We start from the raw sequence: 23,777 nt of genomic DNA on the forward strand, positions 1-23,777 counted from the left end.
CTGTCTTTGAGGAAATGTATCAGCTATGGCAGGTCTCCAAAACCCCAGAGTGACTCCGTTTAAAAAAAAAGAAAGCCAACGTCAAAGGCTTTTTGAAACTTTAAATCATATTCATGTGTTCACCCCTTAAAGAATTCCAATAAATTACTCAGGCATGAGTCTTCCCTGTCAAAGCAATGGGTGATGTTGCCTCAAGCTTTGAGTGATTGGTGAATCTGATTTTCATGATCCACCAGTCTCCAGATATGCACGAGGTGTTTTCTGGGAGACAGCTGCAGTTTAGTGAAATGAGCCCTAGCGACACACACAGGACTTAAACCCCAGATGAACCACCCAACTAAGTGGGGGACCCTGCCCCAAACACTGAGTGCCTCTGAACTCTAGCTTCTTCATCTACAAGGTGTATCATTAGGGTTGTGTGGATAAAGTTACATCAAATAGGGGTCTAGCACAACTCCTGGCTAAATCTGAACCTTCTGTGAGGCGAGTGATAGAGAACTGTACTGGAGACCCTTGACTTGGGGCTTTCGCTGCTCCATGTGACTTTGGGGACCCGTCCCTAACCCCGACCCCTGAGGAGGGTAATAGAGATGCAGACAAGACCCAGGTTGGCTACATTAATTTATTGAAACACAGATCAAGGGCAGAGGAAGAAGGGGAGAGGCAGGAAGGCAGTGGCCATGGGCAAGGTTCTGGTCCTGGCCCTTCCTGCTCCTGAGGCCCCTTCCTGTGGCTGCCAGGGGACTTCTTTCTAGGGTAGCCTTTCCCATTGTGGGGTGGCAGAGCCCAGAAGTAGGGGATCACACAGAGAAATGCGAAGCCAGGAGTGGGAGGGGTCTTTCAAAGTGCAGGAGAAGTAGCTGAGCACTTGTTCCAGGCGCCTGGACTGGATGGGCCGAGCAAGGCAGGGCAGGAAAGATGTCTGGGGCCTGGGACTTGAGTTGGGGTGCCTAACATTTCCGGCAGCTGCTGCCGCAAGACCCCACACCCAAGGAACTGATACCACAGGAGCCCACGCCGCAGGAACCCACTCCACAGGTGGTGTTCAACTGGCCACAGGGTGCACACAAGCCGGTGCTCACCGCCACGTTCCCGTTGCACGGAGCGCTGCAGACACTGCCAGTCACTGGCCGGGAGCCTGACACGCAGAGGTCCCCGCACACGACCCCACCCCGGGAGCTGCTGACACCTGTGAACCCCGAAGGCTGAATCAAAATTCCGGAGGGCAAGCCATCCTGCCTCCCTGACCACCGCCCCTGCCTAAGACCTGAGCTCTGGTATGAAAAGTCAGAAGCATCTTTAGTGCACAATTGTAGGTCCATCTAGTCCAAGAGATTAGGTCTTTCGGGTGTCTGACCCCAAATCCCTCCTGTTGTGATGCCAGCCCACTCTTTTACATTCAATCTCAGTGACACTCCTTTTTTCCAAACTCTGCCCTCCATCACAGGGAGGTAGTAAATCTGTCCACACCGGACCCCAAATACTCACAGACATTCACAGCCCCAACGCCTTCACATAGCCTGAGGGCAAAAGAGAAAAAGCAACATTAGTAACTGCCCCAGAGTGGCTGAAAAAGCTCCCTAGGTCATAGGGTAGTGTCCACAATTGGTCGATTAAGAACAGAGTCTGAGGGAAAACCTTGTCTCAGACAAACTCACACACCAGCCCTCCCCACACCGGAAGTGAATAATAATAATTTTTTTTCTTTTTTTTTCCCCCAGAGCCCTGGCCCTTGCTCAGCCAAGACCAAGGGTAGGCTTGTGCCAGGGATGGGGAAGGGTGGCTCTGGGCCAGGCTTGGTTGGGCCCACCTCTGCTCCTCGCCCTCCAGCAGGCGCCTGTAGGTGGCGATCTCAATGTCCAGGCCCAGCTTGGAGTTCATCACCTCCTGGTACTCCCTGATCAGGCAGGCCATGTCCTGCTTGGCCTTCTGCAGGGCGCCCTCCAGCTCGGCCAGCTTGCAGCGGGCGTCACTGAGGGCCGCCTCACCCTGCTGCTCAGACTGGGCCACCGCGGCCTCCAGCTTGGAGTTCTGAAGACAACAGAGAGAACAAGGTAGATCAGAATCTCTGGGTCTCTCTGATGCTTACCTGGATGAGACCATGCTCCCCACCAACCTGGGAGCACCCCAGAGCACAGCCTCTCGCCTTCATCACCTGGGACTCACTGAGAGACCACAACCAGGGACTCTACATGGACAAAGGGGCTGGAGAATGAATGCTGAGATCCAGATGGGGCACACATAGGCTGTGTGACAATGGTTAGGCCCTCGGTCTCTCTGACCTTGGGCACAGATGCCCCATACCTGGCACTTGGCGTTCTCCACCTCGGCCGTCAGCCTCTGGATCATGCGGTTCAGCTCATTGATCTCCTCCTTGGTGCGGCGCAGGGTCTCCCCATGCCTAATCACCGTGGCCTTCATCTCCTCACACTGGGGGAAGTAGAGATGCTCATGAGGCTCAGGGTGGGACTTCCCATCCATTCAGGGCACCACGGATGATTATGCAGGTTGTACAGTGCTCAGCCTGTGCAACCACACATGGCAGTCCTGCCCTGCCACCCTAACCTCAGAGTGGCAGCCATCTCTTCTCATCCCCAGGGACCAGCATCCCCAGTAAAGGAAACCTATTTAATAGATACCTCACATCCCTCCCACAGCCACGTCTAGCAGGCAGGTGTCCTGTGCCACTCACCTTGCTGCGGTACCAGGACTCGGCCTCGGCCCGGCTGCGGGTGACAATGTCGTCGTACTGTGCCTTGATCTCGGCGACGATGCAGTCCATGTTCAGGTCCCGGCTGTTGTCCAGCTTGACAACCACAGAGGTGTCTGAGATGTGGGACTGGAGAACGCGGATCTCCTGCAGGAGGTGGGGGCCGTGACTTTAGTTGAGAACACAGCCCCACCCACCATGTCCTGACTCCACCTTCTCAGGCTTTCTCTGGTCCCCAGCCCTGCCCCCTCACACAGCCTCAGGGACTGCAACCTCTACCCACATCCTGTCCAATACTCCCACCCCCCAACTCTCCTCTCTGCTGGCCGCCAGGTCTCTGCCTGGCCCGTGGGCCCGCACCTCCTCATACAGCCGCCTCAGGAAGTCGATCTCCTGGATCAGGGCCTCCACGTTGGCCTCCAGGTCTGACTTGCGGAGGTAGGCGCAGTCCACATCCTGGAAAGGTGGGGAGTGTTGGAGCTCAGAGGACCCTGGTAATCTAGCCCCCAGACTCGTCTCTCTGCCCATCCATTCCATGCAGCCAGGGGAAAGCAGTACCCAGTGTCCCATTCCCATGCCTCTGCTTCCCTTCTGCCCTTCCTGGGATGAGCTGGCATCCTCTGCCCCTCTGAGGACAAATCCTGTTTGCTTTGGGCATGACTCACCAGCCTTTCACCCCTCCTTGCCCTCCTGTCTCTCCCTTCTCCCCTCTCCTGCTCCAGGAAGCCTGCCCAGACTGACCCCCCTGCTCTCACACCTTGACCCTTTCCTGTCCTTCAGTAGTGCTCCAAGAGCCCAGTTCCTGCTGCTGATTCTGCTCCGTCCTCCCTTAGACCCTGGGATTGTATCTGTGCCTCAAGGTCCGACTCCCCAAAATGCTAGACAGACTGCACTGTCTCTCAGCAGAGACACTGTATCTGCTATGGCTCCAGGGGACTCAGCAACAGACCACAACCTCTGGAGCAGAGCAGGACACACAGAGGACAGTGCAGCGACCCCCTCACCCAAGGCAGGTGCTGATAGATGTTCCAAGGTCATTGCCCTATTTCAAGACCCTGGATGCTCCATCTAATGACCTGCACCTGGGCAGTCCTATCCTGCTGTGGAAAGGTCACTGTGCTCCACACTGAGGTTGAGACACCCTGTGTGTCCCCAGGAAGAGCCTGTCATTCTGAGATCCCACAGATCTGTGCTTCTCAATCCTGTGTCACTTGCCTTCTTCAGAGCCACAAACTCGTTCTCAGCTGTTGCTCTCAGAGAAACCTCCTCCTCATACCTGAGGCAGAGCAGAGGGCAGAGAGGGGAGGTCAGGGCAAGGCAGGTCTCTGCAGAGCCCCCATCACATCACACTTCATCACAGCCACGGGGACAGTACTAGAAACACCCCCACACAGCCCGGGCCTGGCAGACTAGCTGAGTGCTTTCCGGTTGGATGTGGGATGTGTCTGGGATTCTCTCTCCACTTCGAACTGGGGAGGAAGAGGGCTCACCTGGTACCTCCCAGTCCTGTTCCCAAAGGGTCTCTGAGGTCCCCCAGGAGGCAAATAGGACTCAGCCCCCAACCCCATCCTGGGAGTAAACAGCATATCCTCCTGGGGCCTGTAGCCCCAACCTCCCTTCACTGGTGTGAATCCCAGCTCAGGTGCTGGACCTGCAGACCCTCGGAGCTTAGAACCCAAGGCAGTGGGAACACCCAGAGCCCCAGACCTGTCACTCGTGAGAGACCCTGGGCTCACATCTGACAGGTGCTACAGGTGTCGGGGCTGAGGGTCGGGAGAGAAGCAGAACCCTGCAGAGGCTTCCTCCCCACCGAGCGCAGGGGAGAGCTGCTGGGTGATGTGGCTCAGGGAAGAGAAGGCTGAAGTGGGATAGAGACAGGTAGTGGGAGTCACAGCCCTCCTCTTACACAGGTGTCTGGGCAAAGATTCCACAAATGAAAAGACCCGGCCACCCTCGGTCATCCTAGCGGTCATGGCCACTCACCCTACCTGGGAGTTCTTATTGTCTAATCCAGTGTATTTAACCTAAACCCCATTCCTGTGCCCAGCATCCCTCCTGCTGTCACTCACTTCTTCTTGTAGCCCTCCAGCACCTCCTGCACGTGGTTGAGCTCTGAGGCCAGCCTCCCACTGTCAGCCTCCACGCACTCGGCCTCCCGCCGCAGAGTCTCGATGTAGCCCTCGAACAGGGGCTCCAGGTTGCTCTGGCAACACTCGCGGTTCTGGAAGAACTGCAGCTTTTGTCTCCAGCAGCTTGTTCTGCTGCTCCAGGAAGCGCACCTGCCATTCAGGGTGGGAAGGAGGGGCAGATGGTTTCTGGTGCCCCCAAAGACAGCTCTGGGGACCTGGTGGAGGAGGGATACTTTAAAGGAAATCCCCAAATATGGAGCTTATCTGCGATTGAGTAGAGGTGGGCAGTGGGAGACAGAGTTTCTGGATTTCCTGGTCATGATCTGTGCCTAGATTTCCCACTCAGGAATGGAGCAAGGGCTGGGTGGTGTCAGTGCCTGACCCCAAGCAGATGAACACAGTGGAGGCTCAGCTCCTCACTCTGAAGCCAGGTGAGGCAGCATCCCTCACAGGCAGAGTACCCAGGTTTGGATCTCAGATGGGATTTCTGGGGATGGTGCCAAGAAGAGGGTGTCTAAATTGAATCACCACCTGGAAGGGAGCTCAGCTGTCCCAGCTCTTCCCCTATGTCATCTGGAAGTCAGTGCACCCTACTTTCTCACCCTGGGGCTGCCCAAACCCCTCTGAGTTCAGCAGCAGCGGTCACATGTCCCCCACCTCCAAATCCCTGATGTCTAGCTTGTGTCCCAGAGCAGCCTGGCCACACTTTTCCTCCACAAGCTCCCCCTATCTGAACTGTCAGCTGAGTCTACATCTTGAGTGCCTGTGTGTGTCTCTGTGTGTGTGTGTCTGTCTGTGTGTCTGTGTGCCTCTCCCATCAGACTGGGATCTCAGGCAGGCAGAGGTCTTTCTGTCTCTGACTCCATCCTCAGTGCCCAACCTTGGCTGTGTAGGTGGTGGGAGTTCAGGAAGTGTGTGATCCAGGACACCCACCTTGTCGATGAAGGCCGCGAACCTGCTGTTGAGGGATTTGATCTGCTCCTTCTCCTCCTGCTTCACACACTGCGCGTTGGGGTCAATCTCCAGGTTGAGGGGCGTGAGGAGGCTCTCGTTGACCGACACGGTGGTGATGCATGGGGGGCTGGGCCCGCACACGCCCCCAGAGCGGTAGCCGAAGCTGCGTCCGCAGGAGCCGGCCCTATAGCCTCCGCACACGCTGTGGCTGCCAAAGCCCCCAGTGAGGCCGCGGTAGCAGGAGATGCCACGGTAGGGGGCGGCGGTGATGCAGCAGCGGCCAGGCCGGGGCCCGCAGGCCGAGATGCAGCTGAAGGCGCGGCCACCAAATCCTGATCCGCAGGTCATGGTGCTCCTGGATGTTTGAGTTGCAGAGGACAGGATAGGGTACCTGGAGTCCTGATGGAAACTCCAATGTGCTCCTCAGGGCACCGCAGCCCTATTTATGCGCAGATTCTGAAGGGGCTTGGCTGTGAAGATGGTGTTGGGGCAATTTGTGCTTTATGGGCTTGGGTGGTTAGCCAGGTCCAACGCCTCTCTAGACTGTGCTTTAATGGTGGAGTGGCCTGCACCCTCTTCTTTGTAAAGGATGTCAGCCTTGGGCGCTAGGGGGAGTCAGCATGTTTCATCTTCAAAGTGTCTTGCCAGCAGGGCACTCCTTCATCTGTAGGTATTGTGGAGGGAAGGGGAAGGCAGAGGAGAGGAAGAGAAGGAGGAGCAGGGCCTGGGGAGGGGAGGAGAAGGGAGGCCAGGTGCTGGGAGAAACTGGGAGGAGGAGACCTGTGTGTTAAGTGTGATGTGGGGAGAGGGATTTCAGGAAAGGCTGAGGCATTCATAAATACCCTCCCTTATTTCCATCCCAGCTGTGGCTCAAGTGCTCCTGAGACACAAATCTGGATTTCCCCGTCTCCAGATTTTTCAGTTGGCAGCTGAAAACCATCTCACTTTCCTACCATGGGAACAATCAGCAGATTTTGAAATATTTGTCTTTTATCTTTCTTATGATGAGAACTTTGAAACATTGAGAAAAATTGGAATAATACAACATGCATGTATTGATGCTCCACCTGGTTACCCCGATTCAACAGTTAACATTATACTGTATTTGCTTTTGCAGTTGCCCAATTATCTGAGTGGCAGAAAGCATGGCATGTAACCCTTAAATACATTAGTAGGAATTTCTTAAGAATAAGGAGAGTACTATTTTCTTATGCAGGAAAACTAACAATAATTCCAAAGCACCACTTACTATTCATCTCAGATTTAATTTTCCTAACTGTCCTAAGAATTTTAAAACTAGATTTTACATACTTTAATTTGTGGCTCTTGCCCTTGTATTTTCTATAAACTGGAAATTAAATCTTGAGCTGGGATGTCCAATTTGGTAGACAACAGGCAGATGTGGCTACTTTAAGTTAGTAAAAATTAAATAAGTTAAAAATCTAGTTATTCAGTTGCACAATCCACATTCTGAGACCTCAGCATCTACCTGTAAGTGGTGCCTACCTTATTAGACAGTGCAAATAAAAAACACTTCTTTATTATTTATTTTTATTTGATTTATTATTTATTTTCACATAAAATTCTGTTGGACAGCACTGGGCTAGAGGCTCGATTAGGTTTAAATTAAACATTGTTGGGTAGAATACCTCATAAAAGATGCTGTATAACTCTTAGTATGTCACCCTAGGAAGCACGAAATATCGGATTGGTGATGCTAAATTGAATCACAGCTGGACGCAGTGGCTCACACCTGTCATCCCAGCACTTTGGGAGGCCAAGGCGGGTGGATCACCTGAGGTCAAGAGTTCAGGACCAGCCGCAGTGGAGGAATTTAAGACCAGAGATGGTGAAATCCCGTCTCTACTACAAATACAAAAATTAGCTCAGTATGGTGGGATGTGCTTGTATTCCCAGCTACTCGGGAGGCTGAGGCAGGAGAATCTCTTGAACCCGGGAGATGGAGGTTGGATCACTTGAGTACATTTCCCCCTGTATTTGGAAAAACTGTGTAGAGAATTAGAATTAGAAAGAACTGTGTAGAGAAACATAGATCCTGGTTTGATAAGAATATGTTTCTTTTCAATTGATCACCTACTATGTGATCATCATTATATATCATAAATGATCTCTAATTCTCACATCAATCATACGAAGTATGTACCATTATCCCCATTTTACAGATGAGGAAACCAAGGGTCAGGGCGGTTAAATAACTTGCCCAAAGTCTCCCAGCTGGTAAGTGACAGAGCCAGGAGTTGCAATGCCTTCTTACCTATAAGCTGTGACAACCCCTCGACTTCCTAATCCTTGGATAAGTTCAAGAGGGTAGTGAAAGTTGTTTACAGGGGAATATCTGTGAATTTAGGGTGTGGGAGAATCTATCTAAGGAAGACAGGCAGAGTCAGAGTGGGTTGGGATGGTTAGAACCATGAGGGGCCCTTTAGGGACATGTGGCACATGGCGATGTGAGGCTATTTAGGGGCTGGGAAGGAGTATGAGTTAGATGTGCAGCACTCTATGGCTAAGAATTGAAGGACGGGATGGAAAACATCAGTTTTAGTTATTTGCATACCTCTGGTATATGACAATACTTTGATAGATTGTACTATGTTCTACTTACCCAATGAACCACCCCCACTCCAATAGAACAGGTCCTAGAAAAATTAGCTCATAAAGTACAGAGGTTTGCATTAAATTGAGGAGAAGAAAAGGGAAGTGAAATGACCTGGCTTATAGCCCCCTGGAGCTGCTGTGCTTCAAGGGCAAAGGCAGAAAGAGTAGCCTTAGGGAAAGAGAACAGGTAGGATTGATGGGAAAAGAGAGGAGAAGAAAAAAATAGAAGAGAGTAGGGCTCAGGGTATTTGTGCAAAACATTCAGAGTGTGGCCTTGTGACAGGACAAATGTGGGAGGTCACAGATGGTGTTGAGCTATCTGGTCACCCTAGAGAAGAGTATGGCACTGCTATTCCTTTGTGAGTTCAGGGCAGCTGGGCCAGCACTTCTGAAGCTCTTTGTACCCTCATCTGCAATTCTGGGCACTGCCCACAATTGCGCAGTGATGTCCCCAGCAAACCAGCGGTTGGATGTCCTGAGGAGCACTATGAGTCAAAGTACATCTCATCCACACTTCACCTTTTCTACCAGTATAACTCCTTATAAAAACAGCATGTATAAACACAAGCTAATTACTAATGGCTGGTCCTTACTAAGCAATTTTAAAGATGTAAGAAGCAATTTAAAACAAGGTATGAAAAATTCAAACGTTGACACCATTTCATTGAACTTCAAGAATTAATTGCTGCTAATTTTTGAAGACCTAAAAAGACATTCAACTTGTTTTCTTCAGAGAAAAAAAACCTTGTCATGGGGAAGGGAGGAGGGGAGGGAAGATGGCAGAGAGGAGGGGAGGGAAGATGGCAGAGAGGAGGGGAGGGAAGATGGCAGAATCTCCACTCTATGGTCTTGGCTCTGGCAAGGTAAAGAGGAAAGATTTTAACTTTATGGAGGTAACAATTATTTTTATTGTGAAATATTTCAACACAAAAGAATGTATAGGTGGTTAGATCTGTACCAATACCTACCACTTACAGGAAAAAATAAAACGTGTGTATTTCAGGAGCTTCCTATGTACCTCGTTCTGATTGTACCCTACTCCTTCCTGGCCTAGGGTGACTCTTCTCCTGCATTCTGTGTTTAATTATTCCCTTGCTTTTCTTACAGTTTTAAAACCAATGTACCCATCTTGCAATGACATATTGTTTCTTCTTCCAGCTTTTGAACTTCACATAAATGGACTCATGTTGTATGGATCCTTGTGCACCTGGTTTCTTCCATTAAATGCTGCTTCCTGTAGCTGTTCTGTGATCATTTTCACTGTGGATTTCACTCATTGCATGGCTATACCACAGTTTATTTGCCTTTCTACCTCAATAACTGCACGGTTGTTTTCAGAGTTCTGTAGATCGAGCAGAGCTGCTATGAACATCCCTTCCCATGTCTTCTGGTATATTTGTGCAAGAGTTTTTCTGGGGTATGTGGCTTTTTTTTTTTTAAAGTTATGTAAGTAGTAGGTGTTTCATGTAGAAAACTATTTTATGACTATTCTTCCAAACTTAATAATAACATCTTTTGATGTTCATCTTACACCATGCTAGATACTATTTTAAGAGTCCAACATGCATTAACTCATTTAATTTTTACAGTTACCCTTTGAGGTTGGTGTTATTATTCTCATTTTATAGATGAGGACACTGAGGTCTAGGGAGGTTAAGGCTCAGGTTGTGTGTTAGTAGAAGAGCTTGCACCCAGAGCCTGTGTGTCTGATCCCAAAGGAAGGGACGCATTTGTCCCATTGCGCTCCCTTCTGTACTCCATCAACCATCAGTAATAAGTATCACACAGTAGCTGGTGTTTGTACATAACATACAAACACAAATACTCATCTTGCCCCATGCCCTCTGCAGGGCCATGGAGGTTGCTCTCAGGGTTCAGGGCCAGAGGGTATAGGAGAGCTCACCCTTGTTCTTGGCGAGCTTCCAGTATTAAGAGAAAAGCTGGACACATACCCAGATCATGAAAAAAAATGCAAACCCTGCAACACATCAATATGTACAAAAGTTTTCTTTGTGGATATATTCCAAGGGCTTGGCACATAGTAGGTGCTCAATAAATATTTGTTGAATGAATGAAAAGAATACCAGCTGCATATTAAGTGCTAAGTAATGGAGCCATCAAAGCTTGGTGGTTTATTGTGCAAAGCTATGTGGTAGGATAGGGTGGGGACACAAGAAGCAGATGATGTGGTCATTCCTGGGGGTGGGGGTGGAGAGAGGTGACCTTCCTTGCTGGGGCCTGAAGGAACAATGAAGTGAGTGAGATGTGTCCTTAACCCAAGCAAAGTCCTTGGCTTGGGTTATAAGGGGGTGGTAGGGAAAGTCAGTCAATGAGAGCAAGGATCTTGAAGGCCTTGGGGCAGACTAGAGACCAGAGGCCAGATTGGAGAAGGAAAGAGAAAAGTGAATCAAAGAAGATTTCTAGGAAAAGAGGCAGAAATAAATACTTGGTCTTAGACTATTATTCTCAAGGGCAACTTAGAAGAAGAGAAGGAGAGTGCTGCATGGGTGGAGAAGAAAATGAGGGAGAGATCTTGGGAGATAGTCAGGAAGAGGAGGAAACTGGAGGACAGTGGAGGAAAAGTGGGAGAAGATCTGGGGAGTATGGTGGAGGGGTCACTCCAGGGATGAAAGAGCAGAGGAGGAGGTGGATGGGGGAAGCAGCACAGCACCAAGGGGAAGTGTGTGTAGACCCACTGGAAGAGGTGGGCACCATAGCTCCAGATTTATAGTAATGAACCCTCACAGGGCAGGGACATGGGGTGAGGGAGGTGCAGGTACTCAGCTGGTTAGTGGGATGAACGTCACCAGGATGGAGCTTTTGAGTCAGGCTCCAGCCCCACCCAGGCATCCCACAGAGGCCTTCTGGCCCTTTTCCAGTGGGACTCCTCTCTGGTGAGTTCTGATGTATAATTGGCCAGTGTCCTGGGCTCTCTTGGCTGAGAAGGCAGGGCTCTGACTTGGGCCTCTCCCCAATCACCCACCCAACTGGCCTGGGTCAACTCCATTATCAACATCTCAACAGCCCAGGTGTTGTGTAAGCAGTCTCCCCACTACCCCTCAACTTCCTTCACTGGACCCTGGCCTGCATCTGCTTTCTATGAGTAGAAAGCATGAGCCAGCTGCAAGGTTAGTAAGGGCATGGCCCTCTGGACACCTGTAAACCCGGCATGCAGATGCTCTAGATGTCAAAGGCTGCCTTCCAGCCCACAGCTGTGTAGCAGAGTCTCAGGGATGACACTGTCCCTGCTTTTGAGGGCTGTGCCTCAACTGGCTTTCTCCCTCTGTCTCCACTGTCACAGCATCTCAAGATCCTCTCCACTCCTGCAAGGGCCCACAGGATCACCTGTTGTCCACCCACTAGCCCTGTCTCATTGTCTCTCACTGTCTGAAATGCCTCCATGCACATCTTCTCATCAACACTGTCCTGTCCGCCTTTTGCCTAAAGCTTGTCCTCACCCTCTCCAGGGAGCCTTTCTTGCCTTTCCCATCAGATTAGCTGCAATTGCACATTGTCCTAGAAAGGACACTGTCAGCAGTCATTGCATTCCTCAGCATCTGACAGTATGTCTGAAAAATAACCCTCTTTAGACTTCTGGCCTTTCTCATGAATTTGAATATGCTCTACCAGACTGGGAGCTCCAGAACCCATGTCTCCTTCCTCCTCTTAGTGCCTCCTTCCCTCCAAAATTAAGACAGGATTGAGCATAGAGCTAGGAAATATCAGTCACAAAATCCCTGAGTCCCCCAGCTGGAAAATTTTATCTACTCTAAGCGGTCAACTATCTTGAGGAGTCTGCCTTATAATACCCTCCAGGGAGCAGAATGAACTGAAGGGAGCACTGAACAAGAACTTCCTAATGTTAAAATCACCTAATTTTCCCATTCTTTACAGGTGCCCCTTGAAATAAAGTTCCACTTGGGCTAAGAGACTCTGATCTCCAGATCTGAAGGTCTTTTGTTCACCTTATCTCCACAAAAATGGTGGCCACTGCAGAATAAGAAGTGTCTTTCTTTTACATAAAGCCTCCCTAAATGGAAGAGATAATGCAAGCTCCTTTAGAAAATAATGACTACTTGTCTCCTTCTGGGAAGTTCTTCCTCAACGCCAACTTCCATTTGTCCATCTGCAAAGAAAGCTTGCCTTCTCTTGTTCTCATTGGAGCACCATTGTACTTGGATGAATTATCAAGGTCGTATCTCCCAACCTCAACCCCATGAAATCCTCTGGCTACTGACCAATAAGGAGGTTTTAGGATCAGGCAAAAATAAAGATGAGTGAGTGTGCCATCATTTGATTTATGACTGAGGATTTCTAATGGTCTGTTAAGTCCAAATAATAAATACACACTTATGAATTATTCACAGATTCAGAATTTTCAGATTATCCAAGCTTCTCTTCTCATCCAGTAGTATGGTTGCCCAAGGATTGGTGATGTGTTCCTTTGCAAAGAGAAGAGATTCTCATTGGACCTTCTCTGAGGCAATCAGGCTGGAGCAGAGATGGAAGGAGGGGCATTTGTTTTGATGTTCTTTTCGAGGACAAAAGGAGTAACCATGGCCAAAGGTCTAAGATCCTCTGCCCCTTGGACTGGCTCCCATTGTAGAATACAGTAGATAACATTTATTGAGCATTTTCTATGTGCTGTTAACCATTGTCCATGCATTATTTCATTTAATCCTTCTACAAGTTCTTTAAGATAGGCAGAGTTAATGGAAACTGGACACAGATGGCTTAGGCATGTGGGTGAGTATATCCCATCAATGCTGCGGATATGTCAGCAGCAGCAGCAACAACAACAACAACTAATATGATTACACACTTAGAGTATGCCAGGCTTAGTTCTAAGTGATTTACATGGATTAACTCTTTTAATCTTTACAACAACTTTATGAGGTGGGCACTATTATTTCCTTCATTTTAGAAACCATGAAATGAGGTACATGGAGGTTTAGTGATTGCCTGAGTTTACACAGCTAGAGAATGGCAGAGCTAGAATTTGAAACGAGGCAGTTTAGAATCTGAGTCTGTGTGCTTAACTAATATGCCATGTATTCAAACTTTTTATTTATTTATTTTTATGTTTTCTTTTTATGGGTACATAATAGTTATACATATATATGGGCTACATAAGATATTTTGAGATAAGCATAAAATATGTACTGATCAAATCAGAGTACTTGGAATATCCATCACCTCAAACATTTATTATTTCTTTGTGTTGGGAATGTTCCAAACCTACTCCTTTAGTTATTTTGAAATACACGATAAATGATTATAGTCATTCTATTGTGCTACTGAACACTAAATCTCATTTCTGTTATCTAACTTATTTTTGTATTCATTTACTAACACTTCTTTATCTTCCCCTCCCAATTACCCCTCCCGGCCTCTGGTAACCATCATTCTACTCTCTCTCTGATGAGATCAATTTTTTTAGCTCTCACATATGTGTAAGAACATCTGAAATTTGTCTTTCTGTGCCTGAATTATTTTCCCTAACATAATTTCCTCCAGTTCCATCCATGTTGTTGCACATGGCAGGATTTCATTCCTTTTTATGGTTGAATAATATTCCATAGTGTATCTGTAACATATTTTCTTTATTCATCCATTGATGGACACTGAGCTTGATTCCAAATCTTGGCTGTAATGAATAGCACTGCAATAAACATGGGAGTGCAGATATCTCTTTGATATATGAATTTTCTTTCTTTTGGAAGTATACCTAGTAGTGGGATTGCTGGATCATCTGGTGGTTCTATTTTTAGCTTTTGGAGGACCCTCCATACTGTTTTCCATAGTGACTGTGGTAATTTACATTCCACCAGCAGCGTACAAGTGTTGCCCTTTCTCCACATCCTTGCCAGCATCCTTTTTTTTTTTTTTTTTTTTTTTGATAAAAGCCATTTTAACTGGGTTAAGATGATAATCTTATTGTGGTATTGATTTGTATTTCTTCGATGATATGTTGAGCATTTTTAATATACCTGTTGGCCATGTATATTCTTCTTTTGAGAAATGTCTGTTCAGATCTTTTGCCCATTTTAAAATCAGATTATTTGGTTTACTTGCTATTGAGTTGTTTGAGTTCCTCATATGTTGCAGCTACTAATTCCTTGTCAGTTGAATAGTTTGCAAATATTTCTTCCATTCTGTAGGTCATTTTCTCACCTTGTCGATTGTTTCCTTTGGTGTGCAGAAGTTCTTTTAGCTCTGTGTGATACCATTTGTTCATTTTTTGCTTTGGTTGCCTTTGCTTTTGAGGTCTCAATCAAGAAATCTTTGTCCAGGTCAATGTCTTAAGCATTTCCTCAATGTTTTCTTCTAGTAGTCTCAGTTTCATAGTCTCAGGTCTTACATTTAAGTCTTTAATCCATTTTAATTTGGTTTTTGTATACAATGAGAAATGGATATTTCAACTTTTCAGCTGCAACTATAGTAAGAAATAATTTTACATAGTGACTGGGTATGCACATACATATACATATGCCATACAACTGAAATAAAAAGGGCATGTAACAAGTTATTCTCGTGACATATGGTGCAATTTACTATTTTCTGGTCTACTCTGCTCTATTTGATTTTCTCATAATCCATTTCATTAAAATAAAATTCTGGTTGGTTCAATTAGTGGGTCAGAACATGAATTCTGAATAAACACTGCCCCTGAGCCCACCGCCTCCTAATGATTGTAATGAAGCCCTTCTGCTCTGTGCTCTGGAGTCTGCTGAGCTTGTACACATCTCTGTAACTCTAAGGCAGTAGTAGGAGGGAAAGCCTTAACCTATTTCCCAGGAGAGTCAAGTGCCTTCCCCCAGATTACACTGGGATACTCAGGGCAGAGCCTTGGTTCCTACCCAGCCCTCGTGAGTTCAAGACCCACACTACTTATACTAGATGGATGGCACACACAAATATAGATCTGTTCTCTGGCACCTGCCAAGGGTACTGGCAAACTTCCATGCAGGAGTTTCAAGGAGTATAGTGTGGAAAGCAGCAGAGACTCAGGAGATGATGGCAGGGGCTGGATGCTCTCCTCATGTGGCTCTACATGATCTCATAATCTGAGCCAGACACTATACAGATTCATAACAGTGGTGCTCACCCTAGACCTTCTAGGCCCTGGAGGTTACACAGAGGCCTGAGAGGACATCCAGACATTCAATCCTTGTCTAGGGCCTTGTGGGAAGTAATTGTGCTTTCCTGGGACCGGTGGGCTAGTGTGTGCCCCTGAGGCCTCATGGGACACTCTGAGGGAGGGAATGCCTTCGCTCAGCCAAGCTGGCCAATATGGCCTAATAAGGTGGCCTGAGGACTAGTATACATGCTAGTTGAATGTGCAGGTGAGAACCTGTGAGTGTGTGTGTGAGAGATGGTGGGTAGAAAGGTCAGCATGTGAAAGCATTGTGTGTGTGAGTGTGTGTGTTAAAGAGAGAGGGAGGTTGTGAGTAGGAAGGCCAACATGTGAGTGCATTGTGTGTGTGTGTGCACCAGAGAGTGGGAGAGAGAGAGAAAAACATGTTGATAGGTATAGATAAGGGATTTGGGAGTACGTGTGGAGGAATTGGGGTCCTGAGAAGGTGACTAAGTTAGAGATTCTGTAAATGTGGGGCTTTTGGAGTGCAGAAACAGGCCATCTGGTTCGGAGAAACCATCAAACGCCCCCCAAGTTCCACATCATGGGATTCCCCCTCCCAACTTTCCTGGCTAGTCCTATCAGCACCACGGACAGCGCATCGACAATGTCAAACCCGGCAGGACAGAAAGAGCAGCAGCCCCACCCCTTCCCTTCCATTCCAACCTGAGTCACTGCTCACTCCTTCGTCCAACGTCAGTTTCCTCAACTGTGTATTGGGAGGTTGAGGTGGGTGTGGGGGACGTGAGTTGGTCCTTTGAAGAGGAAAACTGCAGTTTAGGGCAAAGTATCATAAACATCTGGCTGCTTCTGGGCACCAATTAAGCACATTAAGTGGGGAGCGACAGCAGCTACACAACCCAAGCCCATAAAGCCTTCTAATTGCTCCGACCCACGTGGTCACAGTTTCCCCGCTTATATAAAAGGCCTACAGAGGTGCAAACAGTGAACGCCTGACGCCCCGACCACTGTACTCTCCATTTGGACGTCTCCATCCTCAGAACCTCCTCTCTTCCCCAAAAAGCACCATGACTTGCGGATCTTACTGTGGTGGCCGCGCCTTCAGCTGCATCTCGGCCTGCGGGCCCCGGCCTGGCCGCTGCTGCATCACTGCCGCCCCCTACCGCGGCATCTCCTGCTACCGCGGCCTCTCCGGGGGCTTTGGCAGCCACAGCGTGTGCGGAGGCTATAGGGCCGGCTCCTGCGGACGCAGTTTCGGCTACCGCTCTGGGGGCGTGTGCGGGCCCAGCCCCCCATGCATCACCACCGTGTCCGTCAACGAGAGCCTCCTCACGCCCCTCAACCTGGAGATTGACCCCAATGCTCAGTGCGTGAAGCAGGAGGAGAAGGAGCAGATCAAATCCCTCAACAGCAGGTTCGCGGCCTTCATCGACAAGGTGGGTGTCCTGGATCACACCCTTCCTGAACTCCCACCACCTACACAGCCAAGGCTGGGCACTGAGGATGGAGTCAGAGACAGAAAGACCTCTGACTGCCTGAGATCCCAGTCTGATGGGAGAGGCACACAGACACACAGACAGACACACACACACACACAGAGACACACACAGGCACTCAAGACGCAGACTCAGCTGACAGTTCAGATACAGGGAGCTTGTGAAGGAAAAGTGTGGCCAGGCTGCTCTGGGACACAAGCTAGACATCAGGGATTTGGGGGTGGGGGACATGTGACCGCTGCTGCTGAACTCAGAGGGGTTTGGGCAGCCCCAGGGTGAGAAAGTAGGGTGCACTGACTTCCAGATGACATAGGGGAAGAGCTGGGACAGCTGAGCTCCCTTCCAGATGGTGATTCAATTTAGACACCCTCTACTTGGCACCATCCCCAGAAATCCCATCTGAGATCCGAACCTGAGTACTCTGCCTGTGAGGGATGCTGCCTCACCTGGCTTCAGAGTGAGGAGCTGAGCCTCCACTGTGTTCATCTGCTTGGGGTCACTCAGCTCCCCAGAGAGCAGGCACTGACACCACCCAGCCCTTGCTCCATTCCTGAGTGGGAAATCTAGGCACAGATCATGACCAGGAAATCCAGAAACTCTGTCTCCCACTGCCCACCTCTACTCAATCGCAGATAAGCTCCATATTTGGGGATTTCCTTTAAAGTATCCCTCCTCCACCAGGTCCCCAGAGCTGTCTTTGGGGGCACCAGAAACCATCTGCCCCTCCTTCCCACCCTGAATGGCAGGTGCGCTTCCTGGAGCAGCAGAACAAGCTGCTGGAGACAAAGCTGCAGTTCTTCCAGAACCGCGAGTGTTGCCAGAGCAACCTGGAGCCCCTGTTCGAGGGCTACATCGAGACTCTGCGGCGGGAGGCCGAGTGCGTGGAGGCTGACAGTGGGAGGCTGGCCTCAGAGCTCAACCACGTGCAGGAGGTGCTGGAGGGCTACAAGAAGAAGTGAGTGACAGCAGGAGGGATGCTGGGCACAGGAATGGGGTTTAGGTTAAATACACTGGATTAGACAATAAGAACTCCCAGGTAGGGTGAGTGGCCATGACCGCTAGGATGACCGAGGGTGGCCGGGTCTTTTCATTTGTGGAATCTTTGCCCAGACACCTGTGTAAGAGGAGGGCTGTGACTCCCACTACCTGTCTCTATCCCACTTCAGCCTTCTCATCCTTGAGCCACATCACCCAGCAGCTCTCCCCTGCGCTCGGTGGGGAGGAAGCCTCTGCAGGGTTCTGCTTCTCTCCCGACCCTCAGCCCCGACACCTGTAGCACCTGTCAGATGTGAGCCCAGGGTCTCTCACGAGTGACAGGTCTGGGGCTCTGGGTGTTCCCACTGCCTTGGGTTCTAAGCTCCGAGGGTCTGCAGGTCCAGCACCTGAGCTGGGATTCACACCAGTGAAGGGAGGTTGGGGCTACAGGCCCCGGGAGGATATGCTGTTTACTCCCAGAATGGGGTTGGGGGCTGAGTCTTATTTGCCTCATGGGGGACCTCAGAGACCCTTTGGGAACAGGACTGGGAGGTACCAGGTGAGCCCTCTTCCTCCCCAGTTCGAAGTGGAGAGAGAATCCCAGACACATCCCACATCCAACCGGAAAGCACTCAGCTAGTCTGCCAGGCCCGGGCTGTGTGGGGGTGTTTCTAGTACTGTCCCCGTGGCTGTGATGAAGTGTGATGTGATGGGGGCTCTGCAGAGACCTGCCTTGCCCTGACCTCCCCTCTCTGCCCTCTGCTCTGCCTCAGGTATGAGGAGGAGGTTTCTCTGAGAGCAACAGCTGAGAACGAGTTTGTGGCTCTGAAGAAGGCAAGTGACACAGGATTGAGAAGCACAGATCTGTGGGATCTCAGAATGACAGGCTCTTCCTGGGGACACACAGGGGGTCTCAACCTCAGTGTGGAGCACAGTGACCTTTCCACAGCAGGATAGGACTGCCCAGGTGCAGGTCATTAGATGGAGCATCCAGGGTCTTGAAATAGGGCAATGACCTTGGAACATCTATCAGCACCTGCCTTGGGTGAGGGGGTCGCTGCACTGTCCTCTGTGTGTCCTGCTCTGCTCCAGAGGTTGTGGTCTGTTGCTGAGTCCCCTGGAGCCATAGCAGATACAGTGTCTCTGCTGAGAGACAGTGCAGTCTGTCTAGCATTTTGGGGAGTCGGACCTTGAGGCACAGATACAATCCCAGGGTCTAAGGGAGGACGGAGCAGAATCAGCAGCAGGAACTGGGCTCTTGGAGCACTACTGAAGGACAGGAAAGGGTCAAGGTGTGAGAGCAGGGGGGTCAGTCTGGGCAGGCTTCCTGGAGCAGGAGAGGGGAGAAGGGAGAGACAGGAGGGCAAGGAGGGGTGAAAGGCTGGTGAGTCATGCCCAAAGCAAACAGGATTTGTCCTCAGAGGGGCAGAGGATGCCAGCTCATCCCAGGAAGGGCAGAAGGGAAGGAGAGGCATGGGAATGGGACACTGGGTACTGCTTTCTCCTGGCTGCATGGAATGGATGGGCAGAGAGACGAGTCTGGGGGCTAGATTACCAGGGTCCTCTGAGCTCCAACACTCCCCACCTTTCCAGGATGTGGACTGCGCCTACCTCCGCAAGTCAGACCTGGAGGCCAACGTGGAGGCCCTGATCCAGGAGATCGACTTCCTGAGGCGGCTGTATGAGGAGGTGCGGGCCCAGGGGCCAGGCAGAGACCTGGCGGCCAGCAGAGAGGAGAGTTGGGCGGTGGGAGTATTGGACAGGATGTGGATAGAGGTTGCAGTCCCTGAGGCTGTGTGAGGGGGCAGGGCTGGGGACCAGAGAAAGCCTGAGAAGGTGGAGTCAGGACATGGTGGGTGGGGCTGTGTTCTCAACTAAAGTCACGGCCCCCACCTCCTGCAGGAGATCCGCGTTCTCCAGTCCCACATCTCAGACACCTCTGTGGTTGTCAAGCTGGACAACAGCCGGGACCTGAACATGGACTGCATCGTCGCCGAGATCAAGGCACAGTACGACGACATTGTCACCCGCAGCCGGGCCGAGGCCGAGTCCTGGTACCGCAGCAAGGTGAGTGGCACAGGACACCTGCCTGCTAGACATGGCAGTGGGAGGGATGTGAGGTATCTATTAAATAGGCTTCCTTTTCTGGGGATGCTGGTCTCTGGGGATGAGAAGAGATGGCTGCCGCTCTGAGGTTAGGGTGGCAGGGCAGGACTGCCATGTGTGGTTGCACAGGCTGAGCACTGTACAACCTGCATAATCATCCGTGGTGCCCTGAATGGATGGGAAGTCCCACCCTGAGCCTCATGAGCATCTCTACTTCCCCCAGTGTGAGGAGATGAAGGCCACGGTGATTAGGCATGGGGAGACCCTGCGCCGCACCAAGGAGGAGATCAACGAGCTGAACCGCATGATCCAGAGGCTGACGGCCGAGGTGGAGAACGCCAAGTGCCAGGTATGGGGCATCTGTGACCAAGGTCAGAGAGACCGAGGGCCTAACCATTGTCACACAGCCTATGTGTGCCCCATCTGGATCTCAGCATTCATTCTCCAGCCCCTTTGTCCATGTAGAGTCCCTGGTTGTGGTCTCTCAGTGAGTCCCAGGTGATGAAGGCGAGAGGCTGTGCTCTGGGGTGCTCCCAGGTTGGTGGGGAGCATGGTCTCATCCAGGTAAGCATCAGAGAGACCCAGAGATTCTGATCTACCTTGTTCTCTCTGTTGTCTTCAGAACTCTAAGCTGGAGGCTGCAGTGGCCCAGTCTGAGCAGCAGGGTGAGGCGGCCCTCAGTGATGCCCGCTGCAAGCTGGCCGAGCTGGAGGGCGCCCTGCAGAAGGCCAAGCAGGACATGGCCTGCCTGATCAGGGAGTACCAGGAGGTGATGAACTCCAAGCTGGGCCTGGACATTGAGATCGCCACCTACAGGCGCCTGCTGGAGGGCGAGGAGCAGAGGTGGGTCCCATAGACCTTTCCCTTTCCCAGCCGTGCCAGGGCCCTGTCTTCACACTCCCGGCAGCACTCAAGTTTTGTTTCTTAACCTCCCCACCCTGCAACCAGATAGGTAATTTGTGTAAGTCCCCTAAGTATGATCTAGCGCTGCTTGAGTCTCTCATGTTCACCTAGGCACTGATCTGAAATTGCGGTCTTGTTAATCTCAGTTGAGATCCAGTAATCTGGCAGCAGGTATTCCTGTTACTGAGAAGCCTAGTTAAGGCTTGGGGCCAGCTTGCCTGGGTAGTGCTCCTTCCCTTCCAGCTCTAGCTGCAAGTGCCTCTCAGGATTTCTTCTGTTTTTCCTAGTCTGGCCCTGGCTCCAGCTCCAGACCTGGGAGTTCAGATGCATCCCATAAGGACAGCTTCAGATAAATGACACCATCAACTCACATTTTTCTATTATAATGGCAATGAACATCCCAAAGGGGTCTTCTATTGCAGCAAGTGGGAATGAGTTAGACACAGAGTAAGGACTTACCCGTTGGGGCAGTTATGCCTTGCTCTCAGGATTTTTGCTTGCTTGCTTGCTTCAGAGGTGGGGGGAGCGGAGAAGACCTACTGGTCACTCAGCCTTCCTATGGCTGAAGGCCAGCTATACAGCTGGAGGGCAGTTATACAGCTCCTGCTCCCAGAAGGACAATGCTCCCAGAATGTGAGCGCAGTCTTTGCCCTTGGTTTCTTTCCCCTAGTTAGTCAGTTGGTTTCACTCCAAGCTCTTTTTTTTTTTTTTTGTGGACAGTCAGGCCCTTGGCCCTGGGGAGAGGCGGGTGAAGATTGGGGATGTAGAGGGAGCATCTTGTGTATTTGGGAAATGGGGAACACAGGTTTGGGACCTAGAAATTAAAGTGACCACATGATGAGATTTCCAACAAACTCGAGTTGTTCCATTGGAAAGCTCAGAGGCAGGGGTCTGGCTGGGCCTGGGAAATTTCATAAGTGAAGAATTCTGGGAGGAGGAGTTTTCCAAGTCTGCATTTGGAAGTTGGAGAGACACATGGAGATGGCATTGGAATCTGAGCGGCCCACTCCTCCAACACACAGGGCTCTTGGAATGAACTCAGGAGCTTTGGTGTGTGTTGCCTAGGGAACCTGGGCATGGGACGATTTGATGGTGGCTGTGGCTTCTCTTATCTGAAGCTGATTTCACCAATCCTTGGCCAGTGTGCTTTCAGGGGAACTCCATTTTCTTCCCTTAGGGGAAGCTATGTGGGAGGGAAATGTGGGCTGGGTGGAAATGAGTGTTTGGGGTGACAGCCCTGCCTTGTCATTGGACATGTCCTCCCTCTGGGCCTCAGCCTTTCCATCTGCTGGATGAGACGACGGTGGTGGGCAGTCTCTGAGCCTGTTCTAAAATCTCATTAGTTTATCCAACAGTTTTGTATTGAGCCAGGCATTATTTTTAGGTGGTGGGGAACGGAACAGACAACAAAGTCTACCCCCCTGACGCCTATAATCTAATGACACCAATCAGACTGGATTTCAGAAGTTAAATCTGCTTCCCTCAAATGCACCTGCAATTCAGTCAGAGCCAACTTCCAGGCAGTGGCAGCTAATAGCTCTTAAGGGCTATGAGCCAGGCTCTAAGCACTGGACGCCTCTTATTTGATTCATTCCTCATAAGAGATCTACGAAGTAGATTTTCCTGATAAGGAAGCCCAGGCTGAGGCTGGCTGAAGCTGGGGTTGCACAGCTCAGGAGCGGTGGAGAGCCAGGCACTTACAGGCCTTCTGTCTCCAGACCCTCACAGTGACCCGGGGCTAGGCTGGCTCCTGGTTGAGAGCATTTCTTGCCCCCTCCCTTTGGCAAGTGCCCAGATGGAGGGCCACAGATGTACCCCCTCCACCTCAGTCGCGGGGGCCCAGCGCCTTTTCTGAGGCACTGACCTCTGCCCTTCTCTCCCCGCAGGCTGTGTGAGGGCGTTGGCTCGGTGAATGTCTGTAAGTAGTGGGGTCCGTCCCCTCCTTCCGCAGGGCGGGTCTAGGAGCCTCTGGGGAAAGGGCGCGTGGGCTCACAGCGAGCCACCCATTCAGGCAGCGGCTGCGCCTGACGCACGCCTCTGTCTCTTCTTCCTGCAGGCGTCAGCAGCTCCCGCGGTGGCGTCGTCTGTGGCGATCTCTGTGCCTCCACTACTGCCCCTGTTGTCTCCACCAGAGTCAGCAGCGTCCCCAGCAACAGCAACGTGGTGGTGGGCACCACTAACGCTTGCGCCCCCTCCATCGGGATTGGCGCCTGCGGCGGCAGCTGTAAGAGGTGCTAGGAAGCTGCGGCCTCTGCCAGCGCCTGTAGCCATCATTCTCCACCCAGCCAGTCCTCGGGCCACCGGAACGCGCCGCCCTGGCCGGCCTCCCAAGAGCCGCCGCCAGCTGCGTGCACTCTAAGTGCCCTCCCCACCGCTCCGCTCTGGGAGCCATCCCTGGTCGCAGGAGTCCGGGGAGGCCCGGCCAGCGCCGTGGTCTCTCTCTCTCTAGCCTTTCCTGGTAGTCAATTTGTTGTCCCGAGGATTCATCCTTTTCTTCCGCCTACCTTCTGTTTTTTTGCTGTATGCATTGGTCTTGCCTGACCTCTTCCCCAAAGCTTGGAGGAACGGGGGAGGCCCGGGAATGTCCCTGTCTGCACGACCTGGGACTCTGCCCATGCGCTTCTGCCTGTGGAATGGAGACGTGCACCCTGGATGGTGGTTCTGTGACTCTGCGAGGGACAGGCCCACGTGTGGCCCGCAAGAGCTTCTGAAAAACTAATGACTCTGCTGCCTTCTCCTTTGTCTTTGTTTCACTCTGTGTTTCCAATAAACTCATTGTAGCGAATCAA

At 50.8% G+C, this 23,777-nt stretch overlaps 2 protein-coding genes across 2 annotated transcripts; one reads left to right on the forward strand and one right to left on the reverse strand.

The window, feature by feature from the left end:
* Positions 1 to 608: 608 nt before the first annotated feature.
* Positions 609 to 6,141, reverse strand: LOC126931049 (keratin, type II cuticular Hb1-like). The gene is given in 10 exon segments (XM_050748768.1): positions 609 to 1,189; positions 1,489 to 1,520; positions 1,811 to 2,031; positions 2,305 to 2,430; positions 2,693 to 2,857; positions 3,071 to 3,166; positions 3,926 to 3,986; positions 4,780 to 4,949; positions 4,951 to 4,989; positions 5,773 to 6,141. Coding segments are annotated over 10 exon segments (1,518 nt in total). The 3' UTR covers positions 609 to 950.
* Positions 6,142 to 16,531: 10,390 nt separating this feature from the next.
* LOC126931053 (keratin, type II cuticular Hb6) lies at positions 16,532 to 23,777 on the forward strand. Its single transcript, XM_050748773.1, has 9 exons — positions 16,532 to 16,944; positions 17,751 to 17,959; positions 18,753 to 18,813; positions 19,573 to 19,668; positions 19,882 to 20,046; positions 20,309 to 20,434; positions 20,708 to 20,928; positions 22,875 to 22,906; positions 23,045 to 23,777. The coding sequence occupies exons 1-9, from the start codon at positions 16,576 to 16,578 to the stop codon at positions 23,224 to 23,226; spliced, it is 1,461 nt and encodes a 486-aa protein (XP_050604730.1). The 5' UTR covers positions 16,532 to 16,575; the 3' UTR covers positions 23,227 to 23,777.

This window comes from Macaca thibetana, chromosome 11 (genome assembly GCF_024542745.1).
Source record: "Macaca thibetana thibetana isolate TM-01 chromosome 11, ASM2454274v1, whole genome shotgun sequence".
NCBI lineage: Eukaryota > Metazoa > Chordata > Mammalia > Primates > Cercopithecidae > Macaca > Macaca thibetana.

What these genes read in the sequence shown, in the direction of transcription:
- LOC126931053 (XM_050748773.1), top strand. Translation starts at nt 16,576, where the DNA reads ATGACTTGCGGATCTTACTGTGGTGGCCGCGCCTTCAGCTGCATCTCG. An exon ending in TGAGGCGGCTGTATGAGGAG is followed by an intron (nt 19,669 to 19,881) that starts GTGCGGGCCCAG and finishes CACCTCCTGCAG; the next exon opens with GAGATCCGCGTTCTCCAGTC. An exon ending in CTGGAGGGCGAGGAGCAGAG is followed by an intron (nt 20,929 to 22,874) that starts GTGGGTCCCATA and finishes CTCTCCCCGCAG; the next exon opens with GCTGTGTGAGGGCGTTGGCT.